General features: G+C 36.2%; 1 protein-coding gene and 1 long non-coding RNA gene across 3 annotated transcripts in view; one reads left to right on the top strand and one right to left on the bottom strand.

Annotated features, from left to right (window-relative positions):
• The window catches only part of LOC123869363 (protein O-mannosyl-transferase TMTC2-like), a 127566-nt gene that overhangs the window by 82907 nt on the left and 24629 nt on the right, over window positions 1-20030 (top strand). For both annotated transcript variants that reach the window (XM_045912247.1, XM_045912246.1), the window contains exon 5: window positions 7220-7334. In XM_045912247.1, coding sequence (XP_045768203.1) covers window positions 7220-7334 — 115 coding nt within the window. The remainder of the gene's footprint in view (window positions 1-7219; window positions 7335-20030) is intronic.
• Window positions 1801-19691, bottom strand: LOC123869367. Its single transcript, XR_006796875.1, has 3 exons — window positions 19552-19691; window positions 2509-2511; window positions 1801-1810 (listed from the first exon to the last, which is right to left on the bottom strand). It is a non-coding gene; the product is annotated as an uncharacterized LOC123869367 (long non-coding RNA).

The following is a 20030-nucleotide window of genomic DNA, read 5'->3' as shown; positions in this document are numbered from 1 at the left end:
CGTAATATATCTACTACCATAAAAATTTTGTTGCAAAATAGAACTCGCTCAGTTCACTGTCAATTATGCGTTCAAAACCCTTTGTTGCTCAACTAGCATAACGGAAAAATCTTTTTACCTTCCACTAAAAGCTGACTCAAATCCAATTTGTCTGGGCATGTATTTGAAACAAGCCAATCATTGGCGGCCTCCTATCACGATTCGCTAGAACAGAACTGGTGATCTAATCAGTTAGATCTAAGCTTTTTAGGTTACATCTTTGCCAGCGTCCACTTTTCCCATAAAAATCGTAACTTGCCGAATACTTCTAATGTTGTACATATTTCGTCGTCGTCGTTTATTTGCGACAGCCTAATTATGGCATATAGGTCACCTATTATAGTACGCGACAGCTTGAGATGGCAACCGAGGTGGGGACGCCCCGCCCCTGTCGCGCACTGTACATATTATATGGTGACAGTCTATTAATTAAGACATCCACCTCTTATTTTGGAGGTCAGGGGTTCGATCCCGAGTACGCACTTCAAATTTTTCGAAATCAAAGTTCGTCATTTTATGTATGGTGGGTATCCCATATTGAATACTTAATGTAGATAATATTTTTATTGGCCTTACAAATAATTTCCTATTTCAATATTTAATGTATTATCTTAATAATTCGTTTATTATTTTCGATGTAAAATATTCGCCCTCGAAACCCGAAGCAATTTATATTATTCGCTTCAATGATGCGATGAAATGAGAATATCAAAGCCTTGTTTGTGTTATTTTGAAATATGTGAATCATTATCCGTGATCCTGCTCGAGGCCTTCCACCTACTTACTTATGGATTATTTCAGATAGCTTTTTTCAAATACCTAAATTTGAATAAATCGATATACAAGGTCATAATACTGAAGACGATAGACCCATTGAAACTAAAATAAAGTTTTCGCCCTTTTTTCTGTACTCATAAAATGTGTCAAAATAGTATCATATTCTAAGTACTAATGTCTTGTCTGGGTGTTATTCCTTATTGTGATCATTTCCAATATTGGTAAGAGTTGGTTAGGAATAACAATAATGAAAGAATAATATGTTTGACACTCATGTTTAAATTATACAGAAGAAAGGCCGTAAAGCCCAAATTCGGTAGACACCTAGGTGCATTATGAATGTCTCTCTCTGTACGTCTGTCTACATTACCCAGCGATATATTTGACATTACCTATCTGATGAATAGGTAGATAGATTACCCACAGGCACAACATATATGCTGTCAAATGTAATTCCTTACTCAAACATTTTTTGGTGGTTGAGAAATTTGAACTAAATAAGTATTATCAAAATTATATGTACCTAGGTGTTTTTGTGTAAGTACCGAAGTATAAATTGCCCGGAAGACCATTCATTGCTGGCCTGAAAGGGATCACTAGGTAGCGATAAGCCTGCCAAATTGTAGATATACCTTTAAGCCTTTTGCGGTTCATCCATTTCATCAATTATTTTTGTTATTATTGAATTATTTTATCTATGCTTTGGTACTTGGGTAATTGCATGCCTCTTTGGTTCGCAATTATCCGTATCACATTTTATATTCATTCGTTGTATACAATTTCGTGAGATCGACTGATTGGCGGAGTAATTGCCAATCCATTGCCTCTTCAATCTTATACAATAAGGGCGGATGAATGATAAATTAAACTGGTATAGGCACAATACACTTAATTAGCTTTCCAATTAGTGTTCTCTACGAGTTGTAAACATCTCACATAGTACGAGGTATAGCGAGTAGGTGGAATATTTTGAGTATTGTTTTGATAGGTACTACTTTTCTGTGTACGCGTGTGCGGTGGTACCTGGTGGCCCCACTAGGTACCACCGCTGAAAGTAGTAATATTTTAATATTGTCTAGACTTTTTCATACCAGACTGTAATGAAAATCTCTGAGCATTTTTTCGGACATATTTTTGCTTGACTTAATGTGTGTATTGCAAATATTGTTACAAGTTCCTTTTTTTTTTTAAATAACAACATGCTGATAATGCAATATTGAGTAAACTGTAGTTTGTGGATTACACAAATATTTGTATGCTTACAAAAATATTTTTATAGAATTTAACCATTATTATTTTTCTGCTCAAAATAGCACTAATAACAAAACGTTGGTTTTGCAACTTTGTTTTAAATGCTTTGATATGTTATATTATTATAGTAGGTAACTCCTGATACGATGGTAGTCTTAGAAATGTAAATTCGAATCGCGCTGTTTCTACAATTTTACAAGCTTTTATTTAACTTGTCGTGCTAGTAGGTAGATGGTCAAACGTTTGGTCTGGTGGGTGGCTTCGGCCCTACCGGCAACCCTACCAGCTTACAGTAGTTACCACCCTACCGGCAAAGTCGTGCCGCCAAGCGATCTAGCATTCCAGTACGATGCCGTGTAGAAACCAAAGGGGTATGAGTTTCATAAAAACTAACACACCCCTTCCAGGTTAGCCTACTTCCATCTTAGACTGCAACATCACTTGCTACCAGGTGAGATTGCAGTCAAGGGCTAATTTGTAGCTCAATTTTAAAAAAAAAACAATAAAATGAATATGAGGTAGATATCCGCTTGGAACGGAATTTTGAAAATTCACCCCTAAAGAGGCAAAATAGGGGATTGAAATTTCTGTAGTCGACGCGGATGAAGTCTCGGGCATAAGCTAGTGACATAAAACTGTAATAGTGTTATGAACATTCTATTCACAAGTTTTTCTAGGCTTAACTCGTTAGTCGACCAAATGTTACGTCCGATTAGTGTGAAATGTTCGCCTCAATAAAGCGGCCTCCATTCATGTCACCTATTGAAACATAAAGACCATTGACATCCTTACGCTACATTAAACTCCAATCGCCTCTTGTTTTGGTATTTTTTTTTCTCTCTCGTCTGGATTTATAAAGATTAGCCAATGTCAAGTTTGTAGTTATTTACAAGTTGGGGAAACTATATACTTAAGTATGGACTTCGTCTATGTCGGCGCTCTCCGACACACGCGCGGCACCCCTTTAGAGCGCTTCCCAGTCAGTTCCACCTCCAAAAACACCAGTAAAACACAAAACCCGGCCACTTTTAACAAAAAAAAAACACTCCAAAAAAGGCAGAGCACGCGCGCCAGCAAACGCCAAGACAGACGAAGTCCTCTCGGCATTATATAAATTAAAACCGATATTAGAATTAGAAATTAGAAAAATAATTTTACGAACTCCCTGGCGCAGTGGTAAGCGCTGTGGTCTTATCAGTGGGAGGTCGCGGGTTTGATTCCCGGCAGGGGTTTAGAATTTTATAAAATTTCTAAATACCTATCTGGTTTTGGCCGTGGCTAGTTACCACCCTACCGGCAAAGCCGTGCTGCCTAGCGATTTAGCGTTCCGGTGCGATGTCGTATAGTAACCAAAGGAGTAGGTATGAAAACTGCCATACCCTTTCCAGGTTATCCCGCTTCCATCTCAGACTGCATCACCACTTACCACCAGGTGAGATTACAGTCAAGGGCTAAGTCTGAATAGTTAAAAAAATACATGATCGATATAGAAATCACTATCCATATTATAAATGCGAAAGTGTGCGTGTTTTTTGGTTAGTTGGTTTGTCCTTCAATCACTTCGCAACGGAGCAACGGATTGACGTGATTTTTTGCATGGATAGGTATAGTCAAAGAGCTGTAGAGTGACATAACCCACTTTTTATCCCGGACAGTCAAACAGTTTTCACAGGATTTGTAAAAATCTAATTCACGCGAGCGAAGTTGTGGACATCAGCTAGTAAAATATAAATATGAGTGAAGTTGACGTAAATCTAGCCGGATATCGGTTAGCTTAGCTTTAGTATCGCGAACAGCATCAGATTACCTAGGTTCGCTTCACCGGATGTTTTGTTATTAATTTCTATCGGCTTTATACATGCTCTATACCTACCAACTTCGCTGCAATGTGCTATCGATCGATTTGATGTATTTAATCTACTTGAATATTGCTGCTAACGCAAAAGAGGATTTTCAGTGGGTTTCATGCAAAATTTACTAGGCAACATATTATACAATACATTCACAAGAATTGCATTCTAATTTATTAGGAAAGTAACAGATGATGCCTGTGTTTTCATCCACGTAAGTTTCGGTTTTTTAATCTTATTAGATATTGTTTTATAATATCTGAAAAAGTTTATTACGTAAAAATGAATAAATGTTCATTAATTTATTTCATTTCTTGTTAATTTACTAACGTAATCTGTTTAAACATTAAGTTTTTACATAAATCTTCTCACTAAAGATGAATCTGTATTAATCGTAATTGTGTTTTTCTGACAAAAAGTTTCTAATACATTGGAAAGATTCCAAAAGAAACTTGAAGACCTAAAAAATAATACTTAATACAAATAAACGAAGATTTAAAGTAGATACTATAGACACTAACCTCTAGGTATTTCATAGTCATTTACTAGACGCCTCATTCGTCCCTTTGCGTCGGCCTATCTAGAGGCATTGCTATTGATGTTGATTAACCAAGTGTGCGCGTCCGTCGACTAGTTAATCGCTCCCGTGACGTTTAGAAATGAAGTTTGTTCTTGAAAGATCATTACGCCTTGAGATTACACCTATACTAGCGTTACCTATCTAAATACATAAAAGGAAAAGGTGACTGACTGACTATCAACCTATCTACGCACGGCTCAAATTACTGGACGGATCGAGCTGGACATGCAGTTAGATAGCTAGGTATTAAGACGTAGATATCTGCTAAAAAAGAAGGGCGTAAAATTGGAGTTTGAAGTTTGTGTAGTCCACGCGGACGAACTCGCGGGAATAAGCTAGTTTCTGATAAATAGCGTTTAAAATAACTTTTCTCAAAAATCTTTAAAAGATTTTTTACATAAGTACCTACTTACTACACTTAAATTATTAGGAGGTAAAGTTTGCAAGTTTGGATGTAGATGGTAATTTTCCGAACCAATGATCCAATTTTGAAAATTATCCGAGTGCTAGGCATAATAATATGGTACCTATAAATTATATCACGCGAGCAAAGTCGCGGGCGAAAGCTAGAATTGCGTATTTAATTAACTTAATCTTAACTAAATGCGATTCAAATGTCATATTAAAACACATCTTCATTTTTTTGCAAAAAACGAAAGATGTGCTGATTCATTGATTTTGGAGCGCCATTTTTATTCTGAGTGCTGATTTAACTTGTGATTTAACGAGATGTCAACGCCACCATAATTTTCAATTATTCGCACAAAATGGCAAACGTTCGTGTCATGGTAGTTAACTTGAAAAAGGTTTCTAAGGCGTCGTCCGTAGGTTTCAAGTTAACGTAACTTGGCATATATCTGTCAGCCCCTGTAATTTTAAAACCACATATTTTTAGAAAAATCTAAAACACGACAGACACAGATATTTGTTTCTAGAATATGTCTGCAAAATTTCATGGACTTTGGTTGCTTAATATTCAAATGAAATTGGAACTACGATTGTATGAAACGAGTGACGGAGAGAGCCCTGTTAAATATGACCGGAAAAGGGACAGCAAACTTTACCGCCCCTTTTCCGTCCATACAATAACAGATCTACGCACTGCTCTTTACGTTAACTTGAACACTAGGGCTTCAGGGCCTGATATTTTACATAAGTTTCAAGTTATCAAATCATTTATTGGCCTTGAGGTACTATTTTATATACACAACTTGACACCGTGATTAACATCTCCATACAACAAGTGTAAATTAAAAATTTATAACACCCCCGACAAGTGAAGAAAAGAGCTGATAACTTTCAAACGGCTGAACCGATTTTCTCGGCTTATAGCTAAGAACACTCTCGATCAAGCCACCTTTCAAACAAAAAAAAAACTAAACTAAAATCGGTTTATTAGTTTAGGAGCTACGATGCCACAGACAAATACACAGATACACACGATAACACCCTTATTTTTGGGTCGGGGGTTAAAAAATGCATAACTTAACTCCGGTGTCGAGAACTTGAAAACTTACTAGGGGTACACAAACGGTCTTTATATTCGGCCTTTTCCATCAGGCAGTTACACCGAGAGGCGTCTCTATTTGATGTTGATTAACGAATTTTGCGCTCCGGTCAACCAATTAATAGCCCCTGTGACGTTTCCATTTCAGTACAAGCGAAAATGGAAATTTTTGTGGTTAAATATCTGCATATTCAGATTCTCTATCTATTTATACTGACTGGAAGGAATGGTTCTTAATTCATTTGAATTTATATAGTCGCGTGCACATAATTATTAAGAACTACTTGAATTTAGAATGATTTTTTAATTGATGAATGATTATTTAAGTATTAGATTGTTCCCATGACTTTGTTTGGGCGCATTTAGGTTTAGGTAAAATCTAATCAAACCCCTTTGTTTTACTGAAATAAACTGAGTCCTAAATGTCCGCCTCTAATATGCAAGTTATTCAATGCTTTTCGCCAAGAAACTGTTGAACCTTGAAAAGGTAACAGACCGACAGACTTTCATGTATCAGTTATGCCAATATATAATATGATATTATAAATAATTAAATCTATTTAGATTACTTTTATATACCTAAACATTATTTAAAATATGTTTATGAAGCGAAATCGTTAGGATGTGCTATACTATGTACATATTATTAAAATATAATAATATGTGTCTACATATAAATAAATGAGATCATGACTTTAATAAAATATAAAATAACGTTATAGGATAACGATATCCTCTCGGGGCGATATCTCATTACTGTGTTAAACACCTTACATTTTATCTGAAAAATTTGCCGGTAAAAATAAGTAGCTTGTTATTAAAATAGGTCAATATTTAAATATCTCTTACAAATGATTTTATATTTATTACATTACAGTGAGAAAATATTTATACACAAAAATTAAATATAGGTAGCTACTGAAAAGTTGGATAGATAGATTAGAAAATTAGATGCCTATAGCCTATATTCAACAAGAATAAAACGTATGTATTATCCGAGCAACCGACGCGAGTACCTAATGCCCGTGGAACTCGGACATTCGCTCTTAGCCTAGCAGCAAAACTACATATTCCAACTACAAACTCGCTTCTCGTAGGTCGCCAACTCGTTTCTAGTTTTTAGCTCAACTCGTTTCTTGCTCGTTTCTATATTATAATAATCATTAGCTGCATAGTCATTATGTAGGTTAATTAAAAGTAAATTTTCTCTTGCAGCGTACGGGAATCTAGGAAGTGTGCTGACAACGCAAGGAAGATTGCCCGAAGCGGAAATAGCGTTCGAGAGAGCGCTCAAATATCGACCAAACATGGCCGATGTCCACTATAATCTGTGAGTTCATTTCTTTTTCCTCTGAAGTATTTTTAGTATTGAAGGAAAACTTCGTAAGGCGCATTGGGCGATTTTGGGATGAGTAAAAACTTAATTGACATGCGAATGTTAATAGTGTATAGATGTAAATCTAGACTAATAAAGTGCCTACTGCTTTAAATTTACAAATTATGACGTTTACAAGTGTTATAAATTAAAAATTTATAACACCTCCGACAAGTGAAGGTTACATTAACTAGAAAAGAGCTGATAACTTTCAACAGCTGAACCGATTTTCTTGGATTATACCTAAGAACACTCTCGATCAAGCTACCTTTTAAACAAAAAAAAAAAAACTAAATTAAAATCGGTTCATTAGTTTAGGAGCTACGATGCCACAGACAGATACACAGATACACATGTCAAACTTATAACACCCCTCTTTTTGGGTCGGGGGTTAAAGACGTATCAAAACATGCATGAGATACAAGTAGGTTTGTATTGCACATGTGTTTTGCATGTACCTATTCAGTGAAGTACATAAACACTACGTGTAGGCACATTTTTTTAATAAATGACATAACATTTATAACGTGAAAATACGAGAAAGCCGACGTGTGCTTTTCGCGTGTATTTATATTCATCGCATAAATTTCGATTTCACGCTACGTATGCGCGAGTTATGGGCATAGCGCGTTATGAAAATTGGCGTAAAACACGTCCCATTACCGAAACAATAAAAATTATCTCATATCAGTAACATTTATAATATTTTTTTCAGATATACTTAAGCTACTTTTTCAAGATAATATCTTAAGAGGAATTTATTCAAACAAACGTAGTTTGGCTTTTATTTGAATACTAAACAATCAAAGTCAATGAAATGAAAATGTTTTTGAGAATAAATAAATTCACAAAAGTATCTGTTGCTTTAACATGCTTTCATGGATATGTATGGGACGTCATTTGAGCCTAGTAATCGATGTTTTATTACTGTTGCCATCAAACATTGCTTAAATACCTACCATCTCTTTTTCGGAACAGTATGGGAACAGTAGACAGCGAATCTATCCGCACATTTTGAAATAATGATTCCACCAAGGCAATAAATTATTTTGCGTCTACAGTTTGTTTCATCAGGCTGCAGAATTAGAAAAGATTATATAAGTACCAGTAATTAGTTATTTTATAGAGAGACTCACATTTACTAGGTTACCAAATCAAATAGCAAGTGATTTGCTTCCTTACGAGTATATTTACGACGAAATTGTGAATGAGCCTCAATAGCTCAACCGGTAAAGGAGTGGACTGAAAACCGAAAGGTCGACGGTTCAAACCCCGCCCGTTGCACTATTGTCGTACCTACTCCTAGCACAAGCCTGACGCTTAGTTGGAGAGGAAAGGGGAATATTAGTCATTTAACATGGCTAATATTCTTTCTAAAAAAAAGGAAAAAAAAAATTGCGTCCATTACTAAAGAAACCTGCCGAGCCGAATCACTGGTGCGTAGAAAATACACGAGAGGCAAAATACTGCGATACAATTCGGCGAGGACTTAGGCTTAACCCAACTAAAGTTAAATGCCTACCATTCTACTTAACTGGTGATGATTTCCAAGCGAAATAGCATCACGATAAATACCTACTCAGTAGAAAACAAAATAAGAACAATATAAACAAGCCGACCACCAAAAGTCCACGCAAACCAATACAATAAAACAACAAAACTAATAATACATTCATGAACCCTGTAAGTTTAGATTGAGTAAAAGGTGGAACAATATCCGTCGTTCAATTCTCAAGAGGCTATAAAAGGCTAAGACGCCGGTTCTTTATAAGAGAGAAGTAGCATAAAATACGCGCAAATACTCCTTTTGTTATTTATTTGGTATTGCCATTTTGTTTTATTCTTATTAAAGTTACATAAAAGAAGTTCCAATCAAAAGCTCCTTGTTGGGGAACCCACGGGAGGTGATGTGTAAAGAGCGGCGGCGCTTTAGCCGGACGGCGAAGTGGACACGGCTTGCACGTGTCTCCACTCGCCCTCCAAACTGAGTGACGGTCATGTCACTCCTACCTACTTATTAGATCATTATGAATTTTGTGAGAATCGAATATCTTGCTCTTGGCTTATTAAACCAATCAGTCCTTAAAGACGACCGCATGGACGGGCTCTAACACTGCTGTATGTGTGTGTGTTATGTTACCAGAGCATGCAATGTCCTGTACTTCTAGTATTTACAACAGTTTTGTCAATCAATTGTAAATTGTAATTATTACCGCTGAAGCGCTGTCAGTAATTTCGCTATCCTGGCTATCTTTCGAAGATATGATGTTAAAGAAGTTTTGTATGGGGAAAAAATGGTACTTAGAACAGCAAAAAATATAATAATATTAATTAATTTTATAAAATCCTACTTGGAATTATGAATTCCAAACTTTCATCTTTGTTATTAAGGTGGAGGTGCTTATATTTGTATACCTAATTGATGAATGAGCTTTGCTTCTGTAATATTATTTCATCTCTCTGAGCTGACCTACATACTATTATACTTATGTAGCAAAGTGTACCGACCGGTCTCTTCTAAACTGCGTCACAATCGATTGGCACACAGCGCCTGTCCCATTAATTTACGGGGCTTCAAGTTCTTGAATTAATGGAATCCACGCCCTGACGCCTATAAGACGCTTAGCGTTTCCATGCAGTTTCACAATAATTTACATCGATTCAGAAGATCACATGATATATTTAATTAGTGAAAACTGTAGAAGGGTTTTTTAAATGATATTTTTAATCCACAAAACAAAATAAGAAACTGACAAACAACGTAGATATTGCTGGATCCAATAACTTAAGATTTTGCATGTAGGCTCTATCGCTATCTATCCCCTAACCTATCTATCTCTACCCCCATGATATCAGATATGATACCCAAATGTAAAAATGTAGTGAATAGTGAATCTAGAGACACATTTAGTTCAAAATAGGTCATTAGAATAACTCAGGTGAAGTTTTATAAAAAGAAAATTTAATTTTACAAACAAAATATTCATCATCGCCTACCCACTCATCGCCGGCCCACAACTGATCACGAATTTCCTTTCAAAATGAGAAGGGTTTTGACCACAGTCCACCACGCTCGCTAAGTGCGATTCGACAGACTATACACACCTTTAAGGAGATTATAGAGAATTCTCAGGCATGCAAGTTTCCCTGCGATGTTTTCCTTCGCCGTTAGAGCAAGTTATGAGAAGTTAGAGGTCGGAAGAGAACCCCCGACCTTCCAAAGAGGAGGCCGATGTCTTGACTACAAGGTTATCATCACCTCTTTTATTATTGCAAACTCATAAAATAAGAAAATTTTGCAGTTAAGTAAAACATTAAGTTTACTGGTATTCCAGTAACCCAATAGGCATGAATTCGTCTTATCTCCATCACAACAATAGGCCGCCTGACCCAATAATTCACGAGGTCTCGAATTCTTGAATTAATCGGGTGCCCTCCCTGCTACCTAAGCGTCTGGTTTCCGTGCAGTTTCACAAATTGACGTCAAGCCATACAATCACACAATGTAATTACTGGATACGACAGCGCACGATTCAACTTTTTTCCGCAATATAATTTGTTCTACTTTATACCGCTTCCATGTTATTTGATTAAAATTCAATTTAGCGTTCTTGTTTATAGAACGAATGGATTTATATTTTACTTAAGTTGAAAAAGTTTTAATTGGTGGCGACTTTGGTGCCTACTACACCATCTCTAGTTTATAAATTATTCATTACTTACTATATAATTAATTTATAATATTATTTTAGGTTTATTAAGTTAGGCAAAGTGATCAAAGGCCCAGTAACTCGATAAAATATACTATTTATGTCCATATACCTATACTGTACCTATAATTTTTCAATAGAATTTTGACAGCTTAAAGGTAGTTTTAGGAAATATTGGAACTCTGATGGAAGTTCTTAATTTCATTTTATTGTGGCTTGTTTAAAAACTGGAGATTAATAAAAAAAATACTACCTATACGTATTTTATTATTATATTAATCTAAGTCTATGTGAGTAAGGCTTTTGAGGGAATTCTTTTCAATCTGGGCTTTGTAATTATGATGGTATTGTTCAGCGTCGCATTTTATCGCGTCAGGGGTGAGCTTGTTTGAATTAAATGCTTACATACATATTATAATAATGTTGTTGACGGATTACTTACATGCCAGCGAAGCCTCATTTTTGTGTGTAAATTGACGAGAGAATACGGGCTATGGTTTTTATATACCGTACTTTGATGATTAAACACGCTATTTGAAAGAATAGGATAGTATAAATAAATTTTGTACCTATTGCATGCATAGTTAAAAATTGTATTAACAAATGCTTTTGGCGATTAATAACTAACTAAGTTGACTGGCTAATAATGGGTGCATCAGGTAGTAAGATTTAAAATAGCTCAAATTCTCATCATTATTATACGTAATAGACCAAGTGGGTCATTCTGAGAGGAGACCTATGCTCAGTAGTGAGCCAGCAATGGGTTGATGATGATGAGACTACATTTTGCCTAGTTAGTCAAAATATGGCGATGTGTTATACTTTTTGACACTGTGGTGCTCACAGTTTTAGATCGTAAACGGACTAAGTTGAATCGGTTTATTTTCCATTTTGAATATTTGAATATAAGTAATAGTCCATAAAAGCAATCGACAAAAATGCGAATAGACAAATTCCAATTTCATCCGTTTGTATATTTATTCGAGTGAGTCGAAATAAAAATAAAATACAGTTCTTTTATTACAGGAAAAGTAGTTAGGCGTTTTTATATAGGCATTCAATTTTACTATTAACACCCGGCGAAGGTACTTTATCGATACTCGGCTGGGTAAATTTTGTAATTTACGAGTATTATAATTTCGAACTTCCGGACCGGAAACACCTTGCTGCCATTAGTGATCCGTTACGATGTGATGATGCGTAGAAATCGATTAGGGGTATTACATAGTAAATAGTTCGATGCCTTCGATCTCGTGGTAAATAACGACCATGACAACCGTTCACCATAGGGCCCTAACGATTTAGGCCAGTTCGGTTCGCTCTTTCGTCCCGCACTTACCGCACGATTGCTCTGCCTGGACGGCTTCGTTGATCATCTATGTAACATCATACCTATTTTTACTCTCTGGTATTGGCTTATTTATACCCTTTCGGCCGTCTGAGGCTAGTCAATGCGATAATACCTATTTCTCGAGCCTTTTGAAAGATATTGTGTCACACTGATCGTGTTTGGGCTTCTGGTTTATATCCAGGTTTTTATGGACCACTTCGTCACTGGTAATAATCAGTTATCACAGTCTGGTTAGTTACTCTATGACATCATTGTAATGAAGTCGTTACTTGTTCGTAATATTAAACTATGTGTGAATTTCACGCCACCCAAACGCCATCCTAATAAGACTAAATCGCTAAAGGCGAAAACATACTACAGACAGGACAGAACAAAAGACTCGCACGAAATATCGGCTTCGTATGGTATACGCCAAGGTGCTGTCGCGCTAGTCTGTGTAATGTGTATGTACAAGTGTAAATTAAAAATTTATAACACCCCCGACAAAGTATCTGAGTTTTCCAAAACATCATTTTCAAATAAATAATTATGTATCAAGGCAACGTCCATCTTGACAGCTTGACATATTTTGTCAATTGACATAATATTATGAACCTAACGGTTATGTAACCTTCTTTTCTACAAGAAAACTAGAAAAGAGCTGATAACTCTTAAACGGCTGCACCAATTTTTTTGGATTATAGCTAAGAACACTCTCGATCAAGCCACCTTTCAAACAAAAAAAAGTAAATTAAAATCGGTTCATTCGTTTAGGCGCTACGATGCCACAGACAGATACACAGATACACAGATACACAGATACACAGATACACAGACACACAGATACACAGATACACAGATACACAGATACACAGATACACAGATACACACGTCAAACTTATAACACCCCTCTTTTTGGGTCGGGGGTTAAAAAGAAGAGCGCGCGCGGATTTTTTGACAGTCAGACGAGCCAGACAATTAATTAGATATATTTTGTCCGTAGTGTGTTTTGGCTCTAAGATTTCTCACAAACTAGGACTGGACTAGGTCGAAGGGGGTTGACGTTTGTTCTTCTGCGCTTATGTGTGCGGCTCCTAAAGAAAATTACGCAAACTTTTGGTCCGCCAGATAAGATTTTTGTTGGTAGTGTGTTTGAGGTATAATACCCAAGCCAGTGAAAAATGTAAAGTCGCCTGCGTTTGATATAATTTTATATTACAGAGTATTACGCACACGAGGAACCAATTTTCAGGATGTGGTGCTTAAAACTTTTACGGCCAACAATAGATTATCATAACGAAGCCTTGTTAAACCATATCCGGAGGCAGGGAAATGTTCCGCGTCTTATTCTATTAAGGACGAGTATTCTGCGCATATCGTGATAATATCTTTAATAAGATGTGTTCAGTGTTGTTTTGTAAGTTAGGGACGTCTAAAATACGTTACCTAAATTATTTATGTCTGTTGTCAATCAGCGCAAAGGCTGAAACAAAATAGAACGCGCGGCGTTGTGTTGCTACTTACTGGAAATAGTAAAAGGTTATAGTGACCGATATTAATAAAAGCATCCATACTTTGAAACACTCGTGGTGCCATCATCCTCAAGCACGTGCTTCATTATTCTTTGTACTTGTTATGATTATATTATGATTTATACAAATAAGTACTGACATGCAGTTTTTTGGCTCTGCTGTCGTACTGCCGAAAGTGTGGGACACGTCGTGTATGACGTGGAATGAAAAAATAAAATTATTAGTTAGCCCGGCGTGTTTTGTGGCGTTAAATGGGAATTGCCCGCCTCGTATTATACGTTGATGGTACAGGCTATATCAGAAACCCACCCACCATTCTCAATACCAATGTTAAAAAAACAGAGCTTCAACTCAATCGGATGAATAATACGTGAACACATATTACAAACGAACAAATAGACAGACAAACATAAGTTTTTATGTATTTAAGGCAGACATGTCGTATGATCTAGTCGTGCCTTTATAAAAAAAGATACTTTATAGGGGTGTGAAAAACAACAGCAAACTCGAACCTATTTTCATGAATTGGTGTTTAAAACTTTTGATATCACAGTAGATTATGGTAATCGAATCGCGTTACATATCCAGAGGCGGGGAAATGTTCCACATCTTATTCTATTAGGATCGTGTATTCTGCGCGTGTCCTGATATTATCTTTAATAACATGTGCTCGGAATTATCTCATAAGCTAGGGTTGTCGAAAACAAAATACAGGCGCTTATGACCCTCGACCCAAGATTTTGAATGTACCTACATTACGTATAATTGTTATGGTGTAATATACCCTTTGTACCTTTATCCGCTCAGATGAATGAATACTATAGCTCATAAGTCTTTTGATATTGTAGTGTCTATAAATAGGCACGTTAGAGTAACTATTTGAAACTATACAATATATATTTTATAGATGTAGAAAGCGCAGCATTGGTAGACCCCGAATAGGTGAACAGACGACAGCAGGGAGCCGCTGAATTCAGGTGGCGCAAGACCATGCGTGTGAAGTTTCTTCAAGAGACCTACGTCCTATAATGGACGTCCATCGGTTGATAATGATGATGATCATGTTAGGTGTAGAAGTAGGTTTATGCTCGTGCACCACTCAACTTCGATTTGCCAATAACATAGCTGCTATCGTAGACACTCTGAAAGAATTTCTCAACAGTTGGGCCTCAAAATGACGCTTCAAATCCTCCTCCTTGTTTAGAAGTAGGCTACAAAATACACATTTCAAGAGTACGCTCCACGCGCTCATAGTGTGATCAGTAAAATTAGGAAGCGCTTGATGAATAACAAGTAGTATAGTTAGCCTACGCGTATCCAAACCGCAGATAAATGGTGATATTCTACATCCGAGGCACAGGTGTCACGTTTTGTACATAATACGCGTGTCCCACGTTTGTTTCCGGCCCCTCGACATAGAGAATCCTAATGGCCACCGTTACGTTTATTTATTTTGCTCTCATATGAATGCGATCTCTCAGCCGTCTAATGACAGTCCCGTAGTGAAATTAGGCTATTCGCTAATATCCGCTAAAACAGACAGATTTACCTATATGGTATAACATACATCACGCGATATGCACCGCCGGCCCTCCCTCTACTAAAGAAGCAAGAAAAGCAAGTCACAAACCAATAACACACAACCCCACACGAATCTGGTACGTTTCACTCCGACACCAGAGCATCCTTAATAATGTAGGCTCCACAATCCAATTCAATGTAAAGTCATGTTTTAGCGCTATAAGTTAGGACGAGAAGAAGACGCAGTTCTTACTAAACTTACAAGGGTTCGTCTTCAGGCAAAGGATACGAGGTGGAAAATTAAAAATTCAAAAAGAGCACGTCGAAATCTATAAAATCATCAATTTTCCGAAAACTCCCAGAAAACTTTCCAGATGAGTTATTACCCCCTTTTTGAGCACCAAACGACTGTATTAAGTTGAAATATTGATGAAGAGAACTTGGCTCAGTTTACCGATGCGTTTTACTTACACAGAAGCAAATAACTTACTTTCACCACCAAGGCCGAGCATTCCAGTGGCGGCAAATAAAACTTACAAGAGCAAAGCAAGAAGTATACTGAATTTCGAAAGGTTGGCTAGGGTGGTTCAAACCCCACCCGTTGCACTAATAAATAATCCTAGCACACCTAGCACCTAGCTGGAGGGGAAAGGGGAATATTAGTATGTTAACGTACGAACTAATATCAGATAGGTATATATTTTTAAAACAAGTATGTTTCCCCGTACACAAATCTAATATAAAACAAACAATTATATTATAGCGTAAAGGTACACAGTTGTATGAAACTTAAACAAGAGGGCACATTATTAATATTCTGTCCAAATATGTACATTTACACTCCGGCTGCTTTTGCCGTAGGCGCTCGGAGGTTTAAAACCGAACGATATCGAATAAATATTACGAAGTCAATAAGCGAGTTGCTTTTTAATATTCTCTTAACGTAAATTATGAGCTTCCATATCTGATAAAACGAAACGTAATTTTGAAGAGCTATTTTATTGGTATGTCTTCAAATAATGACAATCTTAATTTTAAATGAACTTTTTTTACTCGTAGGTAAATAGTAGACGTACTACGTGCACTCTATTTGATAGAATCGATTAAAATAAAAATACAATTTTAGAACAAAATCATAGCTATATCTTACCAGACCTCCTATTAATTAGTACCTGCATTACAAGCACATTCCACTGACTGTAGTTGTAATGCAGGTACGAAATAATAACCTAAAATAAACAACGTTTTCTTATGGTGTTTGCATCGACAAAGCGTTGCAAAACCTGCGACAAAACGCACTATTATAGTATTACGCACGTAGCAATGCATGTATTTGAGATTAGAGAAGTCATATATTTATTTTGATATACACACATGAACACAAATACAAACACACGCGCACAAACACACACACAAATACATACACTGAAACTCAAATATAGGTCAATTTCATAAACGTCCTTCGAGGCAGGTTTGATTTACCCTTGCATCGGGAATTTTATAAACTTGCAGAAAATTTCGTTACGCGGTAGCACATACGAATAGGCCCATAACCTACTCGTATTTCGTATGTAGAAAATTTCGTTGCGCGGTAGCAAATAATGAGTAGGTAGGTTATGGACGTACTAGTATTTGTTCAAACGAAAAATGCCCAAATATAATATTGTGTTACCAAATAACCCTTTTTTGCTTTAAAAAAGTTGTGAAGTATGCTTTTGGCAGTGGTAATTTGGCAGAGGCTCGTTTTCCAGTTATTTTTATTACACATAACAACGATCAAGCCAGCCTTTATATCATACACCACACCTAAATATTAACGTAATGCATTTACCATGCAGTTACCGGTTTTCCGAGGAATTATTTATTTCAGGGAAATGTTTATGCTGCCCAATAGTGATTTATCGTGATTGCTGAGTTGTAAAAGTTGTGCCTTGCAATTTTATAAAATAATTAGAATATTCCAATTCTGGAACCTAAGAAATCATTTTGGCACGTACGTACGCTAGATTTATGCACGATAAGACGAAGTCACACTCATAACAAGTGAGGACAAGTGACTTAATATCTGTGCTTATGTTGTAACTAGTGAAAATCTTGGAAAAGTGACTTTATCTTTGGATCGTATTTACTGCAAACCGCGGTTACTGTCTATACTACTTTGCGATATGTGTTGCTTTTTTTTTCATTTAGGTACCAAACCAACGCAATTATTATCCACATTACATTCTTGTGGCCGAGAAGATACGATGAAAGAATGTACGATGCGTGGCATTGCATTGAGCTCGATGATTGGTGAAAATAATTAATGTAGTAAGCGGAAATTTTCATCGAAAAGTGACCAAAAATTTATTATATTTAGACAGTTTAAACCTACTTATAATAAAACTGTACTGGATAATCTCTGTACATTAAATATTATAAGTTAAAAAAATTGTAGGAATCGTTATTATCGGCACAGAGTCCAAAACAACATTTAAAAAAAATGTATTTATTCGTCAATAAAAATTAAGTTTTTATTCGCGAGGACGTGTTTTAAAATTTCCAAAATGCTGTGCTTTTTTTACAGCTATTCAAATCCCTTTTGAAATGCCCTTGGCCTGTATCTTTTTTTGGGATTCTTACCTTATCAAGAATTTAGATGATTATACCAAACTACTATTGCAATACTTGCATAATAATACATATTATGTATGGTTAATATCATCTCAAATTCTCTATCATTTGTGGAACGTGGAGGTACACAATGGCTAAATTCCATTTGGAGCTGTGCAAATTCAGATTCACTTGACACCGTTTCCATCCCGAGGAAATGGAAGCGAGTACGTGCGCGCGACTGGGTATTGTAGGGTACATATTTCAAGTACACTGCAGAGACAGCAGGCTACAGGAGGCGAGGCGGGCGCATCGGGACAGCAGTGGCGTGTCCCAACGGCGATAAGGCGTAGATTAAACTCGTGTTTACTCACACACACACATATTTAACATTCCTGCCATCTAGCCTCGCGATAAAACTTGCGAGGTATTTTGCATACCGCTTGTTTGCGAAACAATTTGGTTTGAACGTATTTGCGAGCTTTAGATGTTGGTATCGTAGTTTGAGTGTTTACTGAAATTATTAAGTCTTATGGTTTGTAAGTTTCAGATGAAAATTCACTTGTAATTTCTATTAATTACTTGTAATTTATATTATAAAGAAGGTAGTTCTCGTCTCAAGCTGCCTCCACACCAATTACCTATATTTAGTATCATGTAGGAATATTTTTGCCGAAAAGGATCTTTTTCCAAAGATCCTTTTCCAAAGATCTTTTTGCAAAGATCCTTTTTTTTCTTTCATGTTGAAAATAGCAACCGCCGCGTTTTTGCTGGAACTTCCAAAGGTATTCCAAACCAGTGATATATAGATGCATTGGATGATTCAAAGTACTTGTAAGAGTTTGTTAAAAAAAAAACCTATTCTATTCTATGTAAGTTAAGACGTAGATACTAATTATACATAACGAAAATTTATACTTCGGCATGATACCTACATGTAATTTTCACAGAACACGCCATAGAACGCAAAATTTTATTGGTATTTAAATTTTTATGCTTAAGTATTGGATAGCTTTATGGAGTAGGTATAAATATCAGGAAAAAGACTATTTAGGAAAGCTCATTCGCATACATTATTATAAACGATAAAACCACCGTTTATTAAAATCGTTATAAATTGAGGTTTAATCAACGATTTAGCGTTGGTCCTGTACTAGACGTATATTGCGTCAGAGGAATGTTAATGAAAATATTTGCGCAACATTGAGCACAATACAATGTAACACAAAGCACGTCACAATACAATTAGACGGGAATTAGTAATAAATTATTGCTGACAGGGCACAAAGTCCGCGTTACTCTACGAATACAAATATCCAACGTTAATATTGTTGTATAATCCTTAGGGTGGAGAGGCCTACTTAATATCGTAGCGTCAGACATTGCAGGCTAAGCAACGTTGACAACATTAATAACGTAGATCGGTCACTCTACCTAACTCAAAAAAAAAAACTCAAACTCAAAATCATTTATTCAAAGTAGGTAACTACACCTTTTGATGGTCAGAATTGTTAGATTTGAATGATTATATAGTGGTGGTAATTGATCACGTAAACTTAAAACTAAAGCTACGAGAGTTCTAAACGCGCCCAGATCTGAGAAGCGCCCACAACAAGTTCAGCCGGGTATGGATGTAGTTCTGCGAAAATTATACTCATATTATAAATGAGAAAATGTGTCTGACTATTTGCTAGCTTTTTACGGCCTATCTTTTATACCGATTTGTACGAATTTTTGACACAGCTTACACTCCGAAGACGGACATAGGCTACTATCCCGGAAAATTAAAGAATTCCCACGTTAAAAACGTAAATCCAGTAGTAAAGTGGCAGGCATGATCTATTTGGTATAGAAATACCTTGTATGCCTAACACGTGTATACGGGAATCAAACCTTCTACTTATAAGATTACAGCTTGAACCACTGTGCCAGGGAGGTCAACAAAAAGTGCTTCAACTAGGTCAGA

This window comes from Maniola jurtina, chromosome 11, assembly GCF_905333055.1.
Source record: "Maniola jurtina chromosome 11, ilManJurt1.1, whole genome shotgun sequence".
Lineage (NCBI taxonomy): Eukaryota > Metazoa > Arthropoda > Insecta > Lepidoptera > Nymphalidae > Maniola > Maniola jurtina.
Note: the sequence above shows the minus strand (reverse complement) of the source record. Positions and strands in the feature narration are given on the sequence as shown.